General features: G+C 31.0%; 1 protein-coding gene across 2 annotated transcripts in view; it reads left to right on the top strand.

Annotated features, from left to right (window-relative positions):
- The window catches only part of LOC143239649 (uncharacterized), a 41,872-nt gene extending 26,705 nt beyond the window's left edge, over positions 1 to 15,167 (top strand). For both annotated transcript variants that reach the window (XM_076480973.1, XM_076480974.1), the window contains 6 exons: positions 125 to 196; positions 2,636 to 2,707; positions 5,538 to 5,609; positions 6,436 to 7,274; positions 9,387 to 9,634; positions 12,178 to 15,167. In XM_076480973.1, the coding sequence (XP_076337088.1) occupies positions 125 to 196; positions 2,636 to 2,707; positions 5,538 to 5,609; positions 6,436 to 7,274; positions 9,387 to 9,634; positions 12,178 to 12,348 (1,474 nt within the window). In that variant the 3' untranslated portion in view covers positions 12,349 to 15,167. The remainder of the gene's footprint in view (positions 1 to 124; positions 197 to 2,635; positions 2,708 to 5,537; positions 5,610 to 6,435; positions 7,275 to 9,386; positions 9,635 to 12,177) is intronic.
- The last annotated feature ends 7,053 nt before the right edge of the window (positions 15,168 to 22,220 follow it).

Raw genomic sequence — 22,220 nt, forward strand, 5'->3', positions numbered from 1 at the left:
TAAATATACTTGAGAATGAATTAGATCTTTGTTTATTCTGGTTTCCATTTATATATATATCGAATATTTCTAAGAAAGAGAAACTTTATAAATGCATGTTGACATTATTAATGTTTCACTACAGGTCTTTAGAAGAAAACAAGATCAAGAAACTAAATGCGTACATTTTTCAAAATTTGTCTTCCGTCCAATTCATGTAAGTTTATGTTGTAACGAATATTGATGTAACACTAGTGTAATCAAAGTGATGGTGCTGTTGCCAGTTTATCATTTCTTACGTTGTTCGTTTCGCTTGGGGAGGAGGAAAGGAAGAACAAGTTACATGAAAACTAAGCTCTATATGTTTAATACATGTATTTAGAACAAGTTACATGAAAACTAAGCTCTATATGTTTAATACATGTATTTAGAACAAGTTACAAGAAAACTAAGCTCTATATGTTTAATACATGTATTTAGAACAAGTTACATGAAAACTAAGCTCTATATGTTTAGTACATGTATTTAGAACAAGTTACATGAAAACTAAGCTCTATATGTTTAGTACATGTATTTAGAACAAGTTACATGAAAACTAAGCTCTATATGTTTAGTACATGTATTTAGAACAAGTTACATGAAAACTAAGCTCTATATGTTTAGTACATGTATTTAGAACAAGTTACATGAAAACTAAGCTCTATATGTTTAGTACATGTATTTAGAACAAGTTACATGAAAACTAAGCTCTATATGTTTAGTACATGTATTTAGAATAAGTTACATGAAAACTAAGCTCTATATGTTTGGTACATGTATTTAGAACAAGTTACATGAAAACTAAGCTCTATATGTTTGGTACATGTATTTAGAACAAGTTACATGAAAACTAAGCTCTATATGTTTAGTACATGTATTTAGAACAAGTTACATGAAAACTAAGTTCTATATGTTTAGTACATGTATTTAGTTGCTTGTCTTCGGAGAAAAATAGGATTTTATTTTTTTTATCCTGACATAAGTTATTAGACTTTGTTTCTCAGTAATATAGCATATTAACCACGATCTGATAATGTATAGACTATTACATATTTAAAGTAAAATAATTCCTCAAATAGCCAGACACTTGTTCATGTATGAAATACAAAATCATTTTACAAAATCTGGGCTTAAGGTATCTACGAACATCATGTAATTTGAGATCATTGCTTTGAAGTTATCGGCAACGATAGACGTGGTTGATAAGAGAATACCGACCACATCGCTGAAAAATATGAAATATTTAACACTAGTGTGAAATAATAAAACATATATGTTTATGTATACTTTAAAATTTGTGAAATGTGTTTAATTTATTATTTTATTCTTTCATCTCTTTCGATATTATTATTTATTTTCATATTAATATCTCCCTATATAAATAAAGTTGTTGACTTTGTTTCTCAGAACGGCTGGTTTGGGTATCATTAATTTTACACACTGAATGGTATTAGATTATGGATTTAAGCTATAACAATGTAAGACAAATGTTATCTGAAATATGCATTACACCAGAGCGATTTATATAGTACAATATTTTCTTCAATAAACAGGTGCATGCTTAAATACGAAACGCGAAATCAAGTAATAATGACACTCTAAATAGTGAATGAAGTAATATCACCACAATATACTGCACAAACACTTATATTTTATATAATACAAATAGCATCCCAACAATGTATCATAAAAACAGTTGTACATTGACATGTCTTTACACTATAATTTCCATAGTAAATCATCACTTTGAACATCCCTAACAGTGTTGTCATTTAGTGGATAAAAAAATGTATCGCATGCTCTGGCATTTTTGTAAGGTTGCAGGTTTGTGTATATGCACGTTGTATTAGGCCCACAGTGAATTTACCACAAATGTTTATAAACAAAATCGAGTAAATTTAAACAACTACAAGCTACAGAATCCAATAAACAGAAGAAGGAGAAAGTACAAACGACAGAAACAGATATGACATGTTACGTATGATATAAAGCATATTTACATGCATACATATTATATTAGATATACTTTCGCATGTTCTCTGAAAATGTTCTGTTCCAAGAGTAAATAAATCCAAAGTTAAGAGTAGCAAATATTTTTATTTCTTGTTTTTTGAAACTCTTGTAATGCTGTATTGTTACTTACTGAGTGCATAATTTATATCGTGATTTGTGGCATGCGCACGTTTTACAGACGACATAAATTGTAACAGTAAGCGTCCTTTATTTGACGTTTTTTTATTGACTACTTACTGAATGACAATGGTGTACAATAGTGCGAGTGGTGAAAACGGATGACCCCCTACGGGTGGCCTTTGGTCTCCTTTTGAGAAAACCATAAAAAATACTGTTCTTTTTTATCTCTTATTGCTGTGTAGTTGTAATAGTGTCCAAGGACATAAATGAAGTTTTGTAATCATCTATTATAACTACCACCGCGTTTATGGAACGTTTTAGGTTTCCTTAGTATTAGCTTATAGATGTATTGTAAATTTTTAAAAATCCGAGATTAATAATTTTTAAATCTTAAACCTTACATATTTAGTTTTTATTTTGCTATACCTCAAGCTGGTTATATATCAACAAGTTATTAGAATGTTTTTTTTTTATATTTTGGTAGAAACTTGGAGGCAAACAAGATCGGAGTAATCGATGTAAAAACTTTTGTAACACTGAAAAGGCTCCAGTCTTTGTAAGTAATTTCTTTTCAGAAAAAGAAAAATGTTTCAACACTTTCATGTTTCATACTCAAATAATTATAATGTAAAAATAACATTATATATATATATTAATGCTACAACGGATGTGTGATAGAAACAGTCTAGTTCACTAGTACGTAATGGATAATTGTTGTTGAATTATATAAAATGTGTAAGTTGAAAATGAAAATTATGATGACTTGAATAATAGCATTTCCTATAGGCAGATTGCGAGAATGTCTTTGTCCCCTCAGTGAACATAAAACAGCATGAAGTCATTTTAAGGTACAAGAAAGACATTCTGGCAATCTAGCTGTTCAAGCACGATCTTTTGGTTTTTTACATCTAAATATTAGCATATCTTCATACACAACTATTTTAGACCACAACATGCTCGTGTATTTATAGATATATTACAAATTATTTATAGTTAACTTTATTAAATTATCAAGTTTATTTTCTGATATTTTAATTTATCATTTCCTTATCAATATTTACAGTAGCATAAGTAATTTTAATAGTCCGAACCTTAAATATTATATGAATCACTTAATGTCTTTGATTCTTACCTTATTTTTATAAAGTGATCGTGTAGTCGTCAGACTTTTGGAAAAATAATCTTTAAAAATGACTAATGTAATTAATATAAGATCTAATTTGAAATGGGCTCCATAATTCACAAATAACTACAAGATATAGATACAAAAATTGGTTCTGTAATACACAAACATTAAGTAAATTAAGGTAATAACATTGAGTTTTTAGACTCATGAATATGTCTTACTTGAAATAATTTAAAAGGTCTGAAAGTACGTTTTGTCTTCACATAAGAATTTAAAATTTATTATTGTATCTTATGGACATCTAGTGAATTATTATTCAACTGTAGCATCTGTAACCGTTAAACATCTCCCAGACTAAGGGTTTAGAGGAAGAAATTAAATTTATGAAAAAACTAGTACACATTTCTTTAACTCATAAACATTTATTGTTGATTTAAGGTTTCATACTAGTTCCTATCCCCACGAACGTGTAGTAATTGGAGGCTTAAAATTATTTTCCTCTTCGTCTGATGGATCAATGGTTTCAAAATATTTTCTCTCAACCATAGAAATCTTGTTTATTTAACATTTAAAAATGGGTGTTATAATGTTATAGAAGTCTAATGGTTTAAGATTTAAAGACGGTCTTCTAATTCATAAAAAACTAAAAACTTCTTGTAGATTAAGGTTTTAAAAGAATCTTCTTCACAAACAACTAATCTCGTCAAAGGTTAAAATTTGGTCCTGAAACGTTAGTGATGTCCATTGGATTGAAATGTAAACGCCAATTTTGTACTCTGGTTACTATTTTGTAGATTTAAAAACAGGCCTTGAAATTACTTAATCATTTAGTGCATTAAATTTTGAAAAATGGGTTATTTACTATCTAATAAACATTTAGGATGTTAAGATTATAAATATGGCTTCTGTAGTTTATAAGTAGCAACATACTTTCATAAGTAGCAAAGACTTTTGTGGCCGACTTTTAAAATATTAATATGTTGATCAAGAGTAGTCCTTGTGGATTAAAACCTCTCGAAGATTAAAGCATAGAAGAAGGTTACCTAAACTATAAACGTCTACTATATTAATTGTATTTAATGTGGATTATTATCTGGCAATCATTTTATAGATTAAAAGTTGAAATATTAGTTATTTAAGCCAATAAATGTCTAATAGGTTAAAGAATTATACGTGAGTAAATTATGATTAAATTATGAAGTCAATTTTATAGGTCATTAACATTGAGTAGATTAAATGTTCAAACATTACTCTTGTAACTCAATACACATCAGATGAAGTACAGTTTTAAAGTGTATTTATATCTCATAAATGTGTTTCAAAAACAGGTCGTATAACCCGTCAATACCTAGACTATTAATTGACTAAAACATTTATTCTGTGCCCCTACATTTATGTTGTGATTGAAGCTTTCAAATGTGATGCTTGAATTCCTTAATCACGCAGGAACAAACGTCGATAAATATATTCCTTAACTTCCAAACATTATAACCATCAATATCACAAAACTAGCTCCTGGATCCCACAAATTTTTGTATTTAAAATTTGTTCTGTAAACCATAAAATTGCTGACTTCAAGAGTTAAATATTATAAATATTTGAGATTAAGGTATCTAAATTGCGTAACCTATTCATATCTGGTATTTTAATAATCTCTAGTGTAACGTAGAAATATTTAGTACGTTATGATCCAAAAAACGTTTAAAGACTTAATAGTTATTACATTAATTCCATAAGTATCAATCACATTAAAGTTTTAAAAAATGGTTCTGTAATCATACTTTTAACATATTTAATATTTAGTTCGTCTATCAGATTAAAGTTTTAAAAGTTAGTCCTGCAACTCATAAGCAACTAGTAAGTAATATATTAAAACTGAGCTACCAATATTTCAGACACAGGTTTAGAAAATATGTTATATAGCCCACAAAAAACACGAAATTAAAGTTTCATTATAGTATCTTATAACTCTATACACATCAAGGATATTAAAATTTTGATTTAAAGGTTAATTTACGAGTCGACATCTGTATATTTGAAATTCCAGGTTTGTGGGAAAGAGAAATATAATTAAAATTTTCTCTTTCTTACTAAATATAGTCATCTGTTTAATTCCACTCTACTGAAATACGTTTAAATATTTGTTCTTTATTAACATGCTGAAAGTTCACTTTGTGGTAAATAAAGAGATTTGATGAAAGGCTTCTTTAAGCTCAAGGCAGCAGTGACTGAACAATATAACTTAGTTTTGTTTAAACAGGAATTTAAAAGGCAATCCTCTCATCAATCTTCAAGCCGAGACGTTTGCCAGCTTGCCTTCTTTAAAATATATGTGAGTGAGAAACGAAGCAGTCATACCTTGTTTTATTGACTAAATGTTAGTTTTAGTTATGGGTCATTTAAGTTTTTTGCAAGTGAACAAATAATCCTAGTAATGCATTGACAAAGAAAGTAAACAATTAAATAATTCTATTAATACATTAACAAATAAGTAAACAATTGAATCATTCTAATAATACATTAGCATGACTAGTAAATTCAAAACCAACAGAGGTTTCATATTGAATGACATTTATTAAATTCCATTAATGTAGTTCAATAACTAAAAGAGTTTATATATATATTTTATATATACTGTAACATTTACACATGCTTATGAGTCAGTGTTTGTAAATTAAATGTATGAATTTTGTTTTTCCCACTCAATGATACTTTCTTCTGTGTATTATAAAAAGTAAAATAGAAGCTGTATTATCTAAAGTAATATGCCTTTATCTGATTTATTTCCTAATTTACATCGATCCATTATTTTATATATTAATATTAGCAAACACTGAGTTATTATAGACTTTAATGGCTTTATATTAGAGGACGCTGTCTCTGTATGTTATATACTGAAAATTTCATAAGACAAAAATCAGTATCAACCAGTAATATTAGACGTGATTTGATGCTAGCTACCAGAAAATTTGTTTACATTAAAAGTCGTACCTCCATGTATGTTAGATACATAAGAGCTATTATAATGATACTCAGATTGTTAGACATGATGGCTAATTGTAGGTTAGATATAGCTCCGTGTATGTTAGATATATGAGCTATTATAATTATACCCAGGTTGTTTGACTTGATGGCTAATTAAATGCTGTTTGTTACAGATACTTTGAAAAGTTCTACATGTGTTCTTATGCTGTCAAGGTTAGGGTTTGCGAACCCCGAGGAGATGGAATCAGCAGCTTGGACCACCTGCTAGACAGTTTTATCCTCAGAACGAGCGTTTGGGTAGTAGCCACTGTGGCTTGTTTAGGGAACATACTGGTATTCATTGGCCGAACTGTTGTCAAAGAGTCAAATGATGTTCATTCATTTTTAATAAAAAATTTGTCTATCGCAGATTTCCTGATGGGTATTTATCTACTCATTATAGCAGGACATGACCTCGCATTTCGCGGTAATTACAGATTCTATGAAAAAACCTGGCGCAGAGGCTGGAAATGTAAACTGTGTGGAACCCTATGTAGCATCAGTACAGAAGCTTCAGTACTCATTCTAACCATCATCACTATTGATAGATACATGTCTATTAAGTATCCTTTAACACTGAGACGTAGAACTCTGAAGCTTGCTTGTGTCTGTATGTTAGGGGCTTGGGCAGGAGCTTTGATACTGGCTGTACTGCCATTACTCGACAAATCGTATTTTGGAAATGAGTTCTATGGAAATAATGGAGTATGTTTACCCCTATTCCTTCACGAACCTTTCGCTCCAGGCTGGGAATACAACGTGTTTGTATTCTGCTTGCTTAATTCATTGGCTTTCTTTGTCGTAGCTTACGCATACATGAGAATGTTTAATGCCATAACTCGATCCAGAATAGGATTACGTTCCTCAAGGCAACAACACGACAAACGGATTGCAAGACGATTCGGCTTTGTAGTTGGCACCGACTTCATCTGTTGGATTCCAATCATCTTAATTAAAATAATTTCTTTTACGGGTATGTGTGCTGTAAATAAAGTAATTTCTTCAACGGTTCTTTAGATTCTTAGAAGTACTTTAGTGAATAGTTGTCATAACACTGATAGATATGCAAGATTTAAACATCACAAAGAAACTACGAAATATTAAATACGAGGCTTCAAATCGGAAGTTTTGTTAGAGTTTAGTTGAACAAAAACAAACAAATAAAACTCAAATACAAAGATTTCTTTACAGGAAAAATATGACTTTCTTTTGCTTAAATGTGTAACTAAACAGAAAAAAAAACAGCAAAAATTAAACACAAGGTCTTTCGTATCAAAAGAAATTATTGTTATATTACGTTATAGCTTAACTACTTCTGTTTTAGTGACTGTTTTGTTGTTGTTTTAAATATAAAATGAAAGAATATTTTATTTCAAATAGATCATATTATGATAAAACTCAAATTATAAAATGTTTAGTTGCTTGTTTGTTAAAGCGTGTGCCTGGAAGTTCTATAGTAATTGTCAGTTTAAAGCAGTGAAAGGTGGCATAATTCTAAACATTGTTTTATGCTAGAACTGAAGACAAATAAAAATAAAAAACTTTGTTTTGTAGCACAGTAAAAGAATTTTAGCCAACTTGTTTCGCTAACATATTTACCATCATTAGAGCTAATTACACTGTGTAACAAAATTTTTACTTTTTCTTGTTCCTGGGCAGAAAATGTTATTTCTCAATTGCTTATGCATGAAGTAAATGGAAAAGACCTATTTTTTCCTTCAAACTTTGCTTTTGTGACCTGTGTAATGAAATTTTCAAATTTACCCATTTTCCAGAACATTCCAGGTAAATCAGTGTTGAGGCAATTGGAATTGTCTGTAACCCGAACGAGTGGCGCCTCTTCACTGATAGCTCATCAAGAAGCTTCAAAGCTGTGCTGCTCCGTAACAGGAATAAGTATCCGTCTCTTCCCCTGGCTCATTCAGTGCACCACAAAGAGGAATACAACAGCGTCAAGACCTGGCTAGAAGACTTGAAGTATGATAAGTATGGCTGGGAAGTTATCAGAGACATCAAAATGTAGCATTCCTGATGGGTTTCTAAGAAGGTTTTACCAAGTTTCCCTGTTATCTTTGCCTTTAGGACAGCAGCGCACTACAACAGGAAGCACTGGCCACAACGGATCGAGTTCTCTGTGGGGAGGCACAATGTTAAGTGTGAGCCACTAGTGGACCTCCAGAAGGTATTGTTCCCACCATTGCACATAAAATTGGGTCTTATGAAACAATTTGTCACAGCTCTTGATAAGGAGTCTGCAGCCTTCAAGAACCTTCGAGACTTCTTCCATAAGCTGTCTGAGGCAAAGATCAAAGCTAATGTCTTCGTTGGACCACAAATAAAGAAGATCCTGGAGTGCACAGAATTCCCCAAGAAGCTCAGTAAAAAGGAAAAAAAAGTTTGGGACAGCTTTGTCGCAGTGGTTCGGGGCTCCTTGGGCAATCACAAGGCCGAAAATTATGTAGAACTGGTTGAGGCTCTGGTGAAGAACTATGGGAAAATGGGCCACAGGATGTCTCTGAAAGTCCATATCCTTGACGCTTATCTTGATAAATTTAAGGAGAACATGAGAGTATACTCAGAGGAGAAAGGCGAGCACTTCCACAAAGATATACTGCACTTTGAACGCCGCTACTAAGGAGTGTATGACGAAAACATGATGGTAGACAATATTTGGAGGCTGATACGTGTACGTGATATACATTACAGTCGCAAATCTTAATAAACTACTCACTTCTAAACATTTTTGTATAACTTTAGTATAAATACATGTAAATCTTGATTCATATGTTGTTTTATTCAGACCTTATGCAAATGAAAATGTACAAATTTGCCCTTTTTACATAGAAGATAGGTTAATTTCTAAATGTCGTTATCCAGGTCACAAAAACAAAGTTTGAGGAAAAAATGGCCATTTTCTGTACTTTTACAATATAAGCAACTGAAAAATAACACATACTCTCCAGGAAAAAAAATTGTATTACATAGTGTTATAACGTGTTAGTTTTTTCTTTGTTTCTCTTATTTATTTTTAATATAAAACATAATATGCCTTAAAAATTATTATTTTATGTTATTGTTTCTCCAGGTGTAACTATCCAGCCTGAGTTGAATGCTTGGATTGCTGTCTTCCTCCTTCCAGTAAATTCGGCTCTGAATCCCCTACTCTACACAGCCACCACGAAACTCTTTCGACAGAAAGTACTTAGATTCTTCTGCTCAAAAAAATTACCAACACCGTCTACACCATCTGTACCATCGCCAGAAAATTCCAGAGTAACCACGTCTTCGTTTTTGCCTCGAAAGAAATCAAATCGACCAAAAGCATTATTCATGGTAAAATAAGATTGTTTTTGTTTGAATTTCGCGCAAAACAACTTGAGGGCTATCTGCGCCAGCCGCCCCTAATTTAGCAGTAAGACTAGAGGGAAGGCAGCTAGTCATCACCACCCACTGCCAACTCTTGTGCTACTCTTTTACCAACGAATAGTGGGATTGACCGTCACTTATAACGTCCCCACGGCCGAAAGGGGGCGAACATGTTTGGTTTGGCGGGGATTCGACCCCGCGACCCTCGGATTACGTGTAAAACGCCTTAATACACTTGGCCATGCTGGGCTCAGGTAAAATAAGAAACTTTGATCTAACTTAAAATTAATTTAATTATAGCCGCATGTTAAAAGGGTAATAATTTTCCAAGCAGGTCCATCAAAAAATAATTATATTTTTCCAAGAACAAAACAACACTATATTTAAACTGCTTTTTGTATGTATTTTTTTGCTAATTACAACATTAGTTACCACACAAGGTACGAAAACAAAGGAACGCAGGCTCGAGCAGTGTGTTTCCTTATCATCCCACCGCCATTGTTAATACATGATCATTCTTCGCGGATTCAATGAAATATTTTCTTTACAGGACTTAATCTAGCTATAAATTCAAATCCACATGGATAATTTTAAATTATTAAACATTTCTTAATCTAGAGTTCAGTCAGTCTTGTAATCCGATCTTTGTTTTCGGATTAAAATATTTATTTGTGTTTAATATATTAATAATTCACATACTAGCTAAGTGCCTGGAAAAATTCGTATTGGACAGTCACAATTACCCTACTTTAATGATAACTTTAAAGTTTGTGACTGAGTAATATCCATATAATACTGATATAGTGTACTGCACGATTAAATAATAATATTTTAAATTAAAACAGATATTGATTCGTCGAGCGATTTGAAATGTCAATGATTGGTCTTTTAAGCAAACATCATGGACACCGACGTTGCTTCGTTAAAAAATTAAGATGTTTCTAAGATGGTTATGCATTTTAAGACACTCCCGTTCAAAATCAAAGTACATGTGTTATCTTAAGTTCATGAACATGATGAAATGCGTTTTCTAAGAAAAATCCTAAAATTGCTCGAAGCAGTTAAAGTCCAATGACCATATAAACCATTCCATCATTGAACTTCTTTTCGTTAAAGAATATTTTGACCTGTTTAGCACGAAAAATAGTAACATTATTATCTATTAGGCTCCATATAAACCTTCACATGTTCCTCTAATACGTAACATTAACAATTCTGTTCTGCAATACGTAATTACCATTACATCCATCAATTATCATTACAATGTTTCCATATTTTCTACATGTGTCACCTTATACGAAAGCAAGTTTAAATCTGGTTCCAAAATAATAATGCTCATACAATAGCTAGCAGGCTTCATGCCTGAGCCTGGTGTCATTGCAAGTAAACTGCTGCAAGTGGAAAGCGTTTCCCTGCGTGTTTGTTAACCTGAAAATGACTTAAGAAAGTCGAAACGTTGTTCTGTATTTTTTATTTTAATTAAAGTGTCAATAGCCGTATCAGCCGTCTTGAGAATACATTTTTACTTCAAGTGGGTTTATTGTCATCACGAACTCAACATATTTTTAATAAGCTATCCAAATGTCTGAATAACTGGGTAATTAACTGACTCGTAGTATATTTTAAATTCTGGTTACGATATTTTGAAACGTTTGAAACAGTTCATAATGGACTCCTGTTATTGACCCCTCCTTCCTAATAGTCTGTTGTTGCTAGTCTCGCCTTCCAACGTAACCTACAGTTGTTGGTTCCGCCTTCAACAATAGCCTGCAGTTGCTATCTTCACCTTCCATAATAGTCTGCTGTTTTTGCTTCCGCGTTTCTTTCCTCCGATGGATCTCCACATGAGCGAAATGTTTAAATAGTTCATGATTAATGGGCACAAAGTTAAACTCTAATTCACCTGCGGGTGAAAGTGAACAAGAATATTAAGGCCAGATGACTAATGTTTGTTTGTTTTTGAATTTCGCGCAAAGCTACACGAAGGCAATCTGCGCTAACCGACGCTAATTTAGCAGTTTAAGACTTTTCTACCAATGAATAGTAGGATTGGCCGTCACATTATAAGGCTCCCATGGCTGAAAGGACGAACATGTTTGGTGTGACAGGGATTCGAATCCTGCGACCCTCGGATTTCGAGTCGAGAGCCCTAACCACCTGGCCATGCCGGACCTTGTGACTAATTATTCGTGATTTGTATGAACATTAATGAAATACTGTATTTTTTAACAGCGACTATACAATGTCGAGGTTAAAATATTTTAAACAAACTGTCAGTCTTTGGTCTCTGGTTTATAACCTGAACTTGTTTTCTATAATGTATATGTGAGAAAGAATGGGGAAAAGGTTGTTATTACTAATATACTTCATGAAAAAGTGTTTTTAACATTTTATTCTGTTTTTATACGTTGTTAGTATTGTTCATCGTTTTGTTTCCTGACCGTGTTTATAAAAGGCCAATGTTTTCAAAATACTGTTACAAATAAACTATGTTCATTTTGTTGTTTCAGGGAACGAACGACCGTGGCGAGTTATCTTTACTAGAATTGAATTATCGAAGTGTCAGGTTTTCAAACAAAAGACATTCCGAAGATACCAAAGAAATAAATTCAGCCTACACCATAGAACCTAGGCAATGTTCAAGACAGCTCTGTACTTTGACCGAAATTGAGTTAAATTAGTCTATTTTCTTCCACATGAGTTAATTAGCTATTAGCGGGCTCGATATAACATTGCTGACTGCAAGGATTACCAAATTTATAAACTACAAATGATAATTTTAATGCAGATATACAACTTTTAAAAAAATAGATATAATTAGGATTGAATAACTCATTTCAACGAAACATTTCTTAAATGATTTTTAATATTCAAAGAATACTTGCCTTTATATGTCAAAAATATAATTACCTTTAAATGAACGCTTGATGTTAAGAGCTTTTTTTGTTTTGTCCATTATATACCTTCAGGCCTCAGATGTGCAATGTTACTAATACTTTTAACTTAAGGTTTAATTTTCATATCTTAATAACTACCGAGCTTTACTAAGACTAAGAGGTTAACATTCCAGAACTATGAATACGAGTATTCTAGATTCGTCTCCGTAGTTGAAATAACTTCACATGTTAAGACTTCGGGTGTACAATGTAAGAGTTAGGCTTACATCTCGCTATTCAATCAGCCGAAATGGCTTGGGAATGGTTTTGTTGATTCACTGTCTTCCTTCTATTTCAGACTTTCAAAATTAGGAGTGATTACGTCTTATTTGTAGGTTTGTGCGAAAACCAAAAACAAACAACTCGTAATGAATAACGAGTGTTACGTATTACAATTTTAAATAACCTAAAACTGCGATAAAATGTAACTTAGATTTAGGAGTTAAATAAATGTCGATGAGTATGAAACTTTATATATTTATGATACTTGCCAACAAGACTGATATATATACACACACACTTTCTTTTTAATATAAATATATTTTGATATACGAACGAAAATACAATGTACAATAATGGTCATTACAAGAATTATAAATGTAAATTCACTGAAGATAAATAGTTTGTAATGCTCAAAATTTTACACGTTCCTGGTCTGATGTCTGAAGTTCCCAATTACTAAGTGTTAACCATAATTTTAACTTTCGAGGTTTATAATGTAAGAAATGTAGCAAACCAAGAATACAAAATGTCTCTTGGCAAGCCGCATTGGTTACATTTATAGGCCTAAGGAAAGTTTTTAGAAATTTCAGTCTGCACATAAATACTGATGATACACCAGCGTTTATGTACATACATATATTGTTAATTCATACACTCGAGAACCTTCTACCATTTTAGTTGATAGGCGGATATTTCGAAATACAGATTTAACAAAAAAAGTTATGTGCATTTTTAAATATAAACTTAAAGAACCATAAATATCAAAATAGATATATAACAGTAAATTCGTCAAACTGGAGAAGCATTAGAAATTTCTCAACTGTATGGAAATTGGATAGAGTTAAATCATATTAAGTCAATGTTTCATTATGACATGTCAGTAAAAAAAAATAATCATAAGTATCATATTTACAGGATTTTGGAAAAAACATGAACATATTTTTTTATCTTACTATAGATCTAATATATCTTAAATTGTACCTGCGAAACGTAACATATTTCAATACAACAATATGGTACTTGTTTCATAGTATAGAAATACGCATCATTATTTGTACAGGTTTTTAACATATCTTTTATTTGCTTGTGAATAGACTTTGAAACCTTAGATTTCACAACAACAATATAGATGTAGCTGCTTTAGTTCACTTTACTAATGATAGCTTAGATTAGGTGTCGGCAACTTACGAAATATTACACTTACCCAGCCCGTGGTGGTCCTAAAAAAAGAATTCAAGCTTGTTACTCTACCTCAGACCTGATTTCGAGCGACAAAAACCATCAAGTCTTACACTAATCGCTGTGTCCTTTACGACACGAATATTACTTAAATAAAATAAACATTATTTATAGTTCATTGTGTTTTATTATTATTATTACCTTCATTTATTAGCTATAGAGATGAATATGGCTCTCCACACGCTCACAGACATGACCTCTGGCCCCTGGCTTAGATAAACAAGTCTATTTTTCTTAACGAAACATGCCTTCCGTCTTCCATGCTCTCATTTCCTCTTGAAATGAATTTTGATATTTTTTAATCCACTAATTAATTACGAAACGATAAAGTATGTTACATTGCATCACTGAAGCTAAAATATAACCGAATGTAGGAATAACTGGGGGAATGAAATGTTGAAATCTTCCAGTAATCTAATTAATCAATAAACTGTTTTGTTGAAAAATAAATAAAATATTTAACGTTTTCATTGTTTTAGATCATTAGATCACAAATATATATATTTGTGTACGTTTGTGCATAACTAATATATTTTGGGTCATATTCCTTGAACATTACCAACGAAGTCTTATATATTCACTTATTAAATATATTTTCCTGTTAAACCAAAAGGAAAGAAATAGAAATCTGGAGTCTCAGTTTACTGAACAATTATGTTTAATTAAAATTACGACACATGACAGTATTTATCTACACTGTCTTTAGTGAAATAAGATTTCATGTCTTTTGTTAAGTGTAATGCTTAATCAAAATTACAGCACATAGCAATGTTTAATTGATGTTTCAGTATTTTGTTAAGTGTAATGTGTGCGTTATTTTATATTGGTAAATTTCGAAACTTCTATGAAGACTATTGAATGAAACTCTTAAGTGTTTCGTTGATAACACGTGAACTAATGTAATCATAATCAAAATTATTGTTATTTAAAGACTGGGTTCTACTTCATCTGTTAACATTGCAGCTGATTTTGCTCAAGCATTATTAAGTTATTTCAACACTTGCCTCTAAACTACATTTACGAATGAGATGTATAGTATATTATTGACTGATGTGGTTAAGTAGGTTCTAAATATACATATATATATATATATATCATATATATGAAGCATATTTACAAAAATGAAATAAACATGGATAAAAATCTTAGACTTTGTTCATTTTTGTTTTGATCATGGTTTTATGCAGTAGGAACGCGTGTTATTTTCACTCATTTAATGAATGACAAGTTAATGGCCAAAATACGATGCATTATAATAAAACCAACAAGATTTAAATAAGATAAAACTCCAATTATGAACACAATAAAAGTCAATTTTTTGATAAAATTACCTATTTTCAGTTCAAAACAAAAAATTAGGGTTAAAAAGAAACTATTGAGGCTGAAAATTGAGAGAAAAATACAAATATCTATTAAGCGATTTGATGTTTCTGTGCTTAAGTTTAAACAAAACGATCCTAGAAGTAATATGATGAATGTGTATCATAAATTCAAATGTAAAGATTTAACAAAAGAAGTTAAAGACGTGGTGCTATAAACCTAAACTAAAATAGCTGATGACTGTTTTCACGAAATTCTGACATAAATTAGAATAAAAAACACGCCATTATCAGTATTGTGGTTTTGTAGAGCAAATAATATACATATATCTTATTGTTAAAATCATATAGTAATAAATTCAAATTACAAATAATTTATAGAATGGATGTACAATATATAAATTTCAATTAAACATAGAAGGCAGTTGATATCATAAATATTTAAAATACAGTAAGATTACGAGACTTTTTAAATAATATTTTAGACATAAAGTACGTATGTTAAAATTAAGAAATCCAAGAATGGATATCAGCTTTTGTCATTATTTTTTGTTTGGCTTATCACTGACAGAGCAGCGAGTATACGTACTTATAACACTAAAATCCGAGTTTCGAGACCCATACATGGCACAACACAAATATCCATTGCGCTTAACTACAAACTTTTGTGAAACATCGTATGTCCATTGATTATTACAACATACCTCCGACAGGGTTTTATATATTTTTTTTCGTTTTTACACATAACCTTATTTCTACTTTTGAGATACTCATTTTTTTCGTATTATTGCATGAGTGCTTGGATAGTAAACTACAGAATGTTGCGTAAAGTACATTAACACTATTTTAGATGTGTAAGTTACAAAGTCAACTTGGCAGCCCTAGCGGTTATAAAGTAGCTATGGAAACCTGTATCCTAGGTATGTTATAAAGCATATTTTGTATAAATACAAGGTGCATTACTCTTAAAACAGACAAAAGAAAATACGTTTTGTGAATCTGCGTTATTTATCAACTTAAAGCATAGTATTTCACAATTACTTCAAATGTCCCCTGATCCTTCTTAGTGGCACAGCGGTATGTCTGCTGACTCCCATTGCTAAAACCGGCTTTCGATACCTATAGTGGGCAGAAAACTGACAGTTCATTATGTAACTCTTCCCTTAATTTTAAATTTAAAGGAACCTAATAAATTTATAGTATGTCAAAGTAACAATGTGTAGGAGTTGTTATGAAATAAATTTACTAATTTATAGAATGTCTCAGATTCTCTATGTGACAACACGTCTGAGGTCGCAATAACAGTTTACATATTAAAAGAGTAATTCTGCAGGAGTATTATACGTTTATAAGAAACTAATTAATTGTTGTGTAAGATAATTGCTTTAAATCTCTTTTATTTCATAACTGTCAAAGTAAAATAAATACAATTTTTAAGTTCAAAAAGCAAAACAATTTATTTTAAGAAAATGCGTGGTAATTGCAATTACTACTTTAAGATATACAATGAATGGGTGGCTCTCGTAGTTACAAAAGTTGTTAAAAAGACTTGTTTGTTTTTTTAGATCATAGCTACGATAGGCTATTTCCTGGATTCACAATGGGTAATCGAACTCAACGTTTGAGAATTCTAAGTTCATAAACAAACCGCTGTCCCTCTTCGGATGTTAAAATGACATTTGAAAGCTAATTTGTACTGAATGATCAAACTCAATACATAATCTACTTAACAAAATACAAGCAAACAACTTACAACTAATTTACAATTATTCCTTTTGTGTTCATTGTTGAACTTTAAGTCTACTAACTAATTAAGCTATATAAAACTCAGAAGCCTACTTATTACATACAGAAAACACTTAGCAACAAGTGTTCGTATGAGTGTACAAGTATAGTATTTGCTACAGAAACCTGTATGATTGGTGTGTTATAAAGTATATTGTAGAATGTGAAGTGTTTTCTATAAGTACAATGTGCATTAAACTTAAAAGCAAAGAGCAAAATAGAAACTTTAGTGTATACACTTGGATTATTCATCACCTATGAACACAACGTATCACTCCTACTTCTCAGTAACAAAGCAACTATTGATCTTTTTTCTCATCACATGACTCTTAAATTTACAAGTCAGAAAACAAGAATGAAGGTTGAGAGAAATATAACATGATTAGTGTGTTATGTGTACAATCAGAACGAATAAGACATTTACGAAAAGAAAGTTAAAAAAACCTAAAAATTATTATTTTGGATTTCAACATCTTTAAGTTCCTTCACATAATCAAAGGAGTTTTTAAGAGTATGTTTACTCTTGTCAATATTTAAATTAGACAGTTTTTGAAGTAATAACAAAGTTAAAGATCGTGTAGCGGAAGTTAAAATATTTACAATACGTCTGTGTGGTACATTAAGTTTGTGTATTTTTAGTAAAGTGAACATTCTGACTGTATCGCATTATTCGAATGCAATCTCCTTTCTTCGACCGATAAAACATTCAATTTCTAACAGCAGACCTGGCTTTCTCTAAAATGTTTTGTGATGTGTCTTCTTTTGAATTTTTTGTAAGTCTCACGTTTCAATAATTGTGAAATGCCATTTCTATAATGCTCACAGTCTGTAACTACGGTTTGATTGCCTTTATTTGCTTCACAAATCTTGGTGTCCTTCAGAGAACTTCAACTATGTTTTCCATTGTTGATTTTGTCATTATCTTCCTAACGTTTTTTTGGCAATACTTATGCTACTTTGTTGCATTTTGTTATGTTAATTTGTACAGAAACGATCACTTCTTATTTGGGTTACGTTGGTAAAGAGAAGTTCAGACGAAGCGATAGGTTTGTTTGTCTGATTTTAAATTTCGCGAGAGCTATCTGCGCTAGTCGTCTCTAATTTAGCAATGTAAGGCTAGAGGGAAGGCAGCTAGATATCATCGCTCACCGCCAACTCTTGGGCTATTCTTTTGCTGGTGATTATTGACAGCACATTATAACGCTCCCACGGCTGAAAGGGCGACCATGTTTGATGTGACGTGGATTGGATCCCGCGACCCTCAGGTTGCGAGTCAAGCTCCTAACCCCCTGACAATGCCGGGTCCGAGCCTATAGGACTTCTTTCTCTTCTGGGACAAATTTTTGATAGGTAAAGGTAGAGTTACAGTATTGGGCTTTTGTTGTTTGTTTTCCTACATCCTTGTTCATTAATTTAGATAACTTAATCTTTCAATCATAGTTCTTATTTTCAAGATTTTTTTTTCAAATTTTCCTCCAGGACACCGAATCAAAATAACCCCTTTACAATACAGTAGTGATACTGCTGAGAATTAACTGTGTGTAATAAGTTTCAATTTATTATCAAAACGCGCATGTTTTATAATTTTTACTTTTTTTTACAAATAAAAACATCTTTTGTTTATAGCTAATCAAAGTGCAATTAAATAAAAAACATGCTGCATATAAGAATTAACAAGAAGTTAGCCTAAAACTTTCTTCTGTGACTGAGTAACAATGGCGGTTAGTTGGTAAAAAATGTCATAGGTCATAGGGTATCTCATGTAATCTATATGATAATACTTCTATAGCTGCGCTACAACTTTACAGCACACATTAGAACAGTAATTCTACTAGAATATTATACGTTTATAAGAAACTAAATTTAAATATATTACCGTTTAATGAACACTAAGCAATACTTATGTAAGTAAAGTCATACAAAGTTAAAATTCAACCGAAAAAATAAAAGCCACATTTCTCAGTAGAAATAAGTTGTATTTTAATGAACGTGAAAATCTAATTTTGTGAGTGAAATATTCTGAAACGTTCATTTTCGAAACTATCAAGGTAAAAAATAGAACTTCTTAAATTAAAAACAAAAATACAATATATTTTTTTTTATATATGTATCAGTAGAAATAAACGACTGAACGGGTTATAATATTTAAAAAAAATGTCGATTTCACAGACTTATTTATCTAAATATACCAACACATTCTTACGGTAAAGTAGGATTAAGACATTAGAATCCACAAAGCAATTATAAACTGGTATCAGGTGATATGATGTAGAAATTACTGTAATAAACAAAATTTATCTTGATAACACACACACACACAAAACAAACCCTAATGAATACAAACACATTACTTTAATGTACATGCAGAAAATTAAAAATATACATTTATGGATGTGTTAAGCTAAGGATTCTTCTATAGTAGGTGTCTGTGACTTGTAGCGATAAATTCGAAAATTAAGCGAATACCATGCACTCCTTTTGTTTTCTAAATAATATATTCAAAAGGAGTTAAATGTATGTACAAACAAATTCTTTACTTTATGTATACCGTAGTTGTATCTTAAATATTATACAGTATTATTCTTGTTGTCAAAAGCCCAGTTGGACCAGTTAAATAGCTTTAGTCCGACTTAACTCAATCTTTCTGTCAAAAAAAGTTTTACAGAAATCTAGAACAATTTTCAAGCTTGATTTAATCTAGACTAACCAATTACACAGTTCAGAGTAATATTCACCTTCGCTTAATATATATTAAAGAATAAAAGTGTTTGTACAGAAGTTTTAAGCTATTTTAAAAGTTAAATTAACCTCAACCGAGTAAAAAAAGTGTTTCAAAACACCTTCAGAGTTATATTCAATATCGATGTAATATATACAAACTGTCAGTAGTGATTTTTACCTAAAATTAAATCCACTTTAAAGTGTTTGTGCAAAGGCTAAGAGCGAGATTCACATTTTACTTAACATCGAATAACTAACAATGATGGTTTTTAGAAAACTTTAGTGATTATCAAATTTAATTTAGTCTAGTGATTTTACAGAAGTTTATAACCATCCTCAAGTTTTATTTTATTTTAACTTTCTAACAGAAGTAATTTTTACAGATAATTAGAGCGATTTACAAGCTTAATTTGACTTAATCTGTATTTCAATAGTTTTGTATATAAAAATATAAAGGCATGTTCATGGTTGATTTGAATATTAACTAATATTAGCGTTTTTACAGAAATTATGTTTGAATTTAAATGGTTTTTCCTGTGCAAACCAGGCATCTAGGATATCGCGTGTATGTCTTTTCCTTTGGAAGCCAGATATCTAGGATTCTGCATGTTACGGAATACCTTCTCCTTTCGAAACGAAACATTTAGAATCACACTTGTATTTAAATTCTAACATATTTTAGCTGTTCAGAGTATGGTATGTTTATCTTAAGAAATGAACTTTATCACTATGACCGAAAGACTGCAATTATTTTCTAAAACTTGTTTAAACATTATTTATCTTACTAGATGGCAGCACAATTGATAAATCTCTAGAAGTGTATAAAACAATATATACGCAGTTTGAATAAAAAAAGGTTTAATAGTAAGTGTGATGACATACTATTAAAAACTTTTAGTACGAACGTTTCTCATTGAACTCTAAGAGATATGTTTTCAAAACTGTTTTCTTTGTTCAGTCTCTTAAATTAGTCTTAAAAAAAGCATGTAAAAATACCTCTAAAAGATAAATCGAGTGAATTTTCATCTGTGCCTAATAAGATAACTGAATCATTCCTAATTACAGTTTGAAAAACCATTCATAAGAAGTAAGCTGCTGCTATCCTCATACGATTTGAACAAAATGCTGCGAGAAAAATATTATTATTTAGGTAAGAACATTATTGTACACATAGACATAAATAGTACTATTTGATGTAACCTTTCAACATAAAGGAGAGAAGAAGAACTCTCTAGTCAATGATTTAGAGAAGTTAGAAACGAACAGTGATCTCCTTGTGTCTCTCACTTGAGAGAACATACCAGGTGTGGTAAAAGTCAGCCATGAAGTGTGTAAACGTTAAGAGAGTAGGCACAGACTTTTGTAAATAATGGTTTATGTTACGATGATGCAGAAAATAAAAAAAAGTACATTGTTCTCTGTAAAATAAGATTGGGTGTTGGTCTCTAGAAGGAATTTTTAAACGCGGTAATTTCTGTTATAATTATCACTTAGTATCTTTTCATATTAAAATAATATCGTCTACTATCAAGTAACATTTATTACGTTTTCAGTTTACGGTATCATCGTCAGGTATTAAGTATAATTTAATACTCCTTCCTCATATAGTTGATAATTTATTGGGTGATTGTATGATCTCTATTACTTTAATGTCAACACTTCATTACATTTCATGTGTCGAGGATTTAAGGAAAATAATCCATTAATTCGTATTACATTGGTTCGTCAACGTACCTGAAGACTAAAAACATATAAATTACTGATGTAAAAATAAGCACGAAAATACTATTATATTTCTAATAAAATAAAGACTTCTCGAATTAGGAGTTTAAACTCAGTTATAGAAACAGGAAAACAACGAGATTATCATCTTCGCCATCTCAACCTCAACTGAGTGCTCTACAGTCTATTTTCTTAGAGATAACTGAAACGAAACAGAACGGGGAAAAAAATCATTAACTGAAACCCATCTCTTTAGAAACCACTGGACGGACGAATAAATCATCATGTCAAACAAAAATGTATCAAAGTTAACTTTTGTGTGTGTGTGTCAATACTGCCTTTTACTTTTTGCAGCAAGTCATAGTTCTTAATAATTTGTATATAGCATGAACAAATATTTGGTTTTATTCCCGGCTAAAACTACGGACTTGCAATACTAAAGTTTGGATTCGATTTCTTGCGGCGAACATATCACATAATCTCCAACACTTTTGCCATGTCGAGATTAAGAAAAAAAGGGGTTGTTAAATATCTGTATTGTATTCGAAAGAATAACTACAGGCGTCTTTCAACATAATGAAAAACAAATGTTACTTTCATAAACTGATT

This window comes from Tachypleus tridentatus, chromosome 13, assembly GCF_004210375.1.
Source record: "Tachypleus tridentatus isolate NWPU-2018 chromosome 13, ASM421037v1, whole genome shotgun sequence".
NCBI lineage: Eukaryota > Metazoa > Arthropoda > Merostomata > Xiphosura > Limulidae > Tachypleus > Tachypleus tridentatus.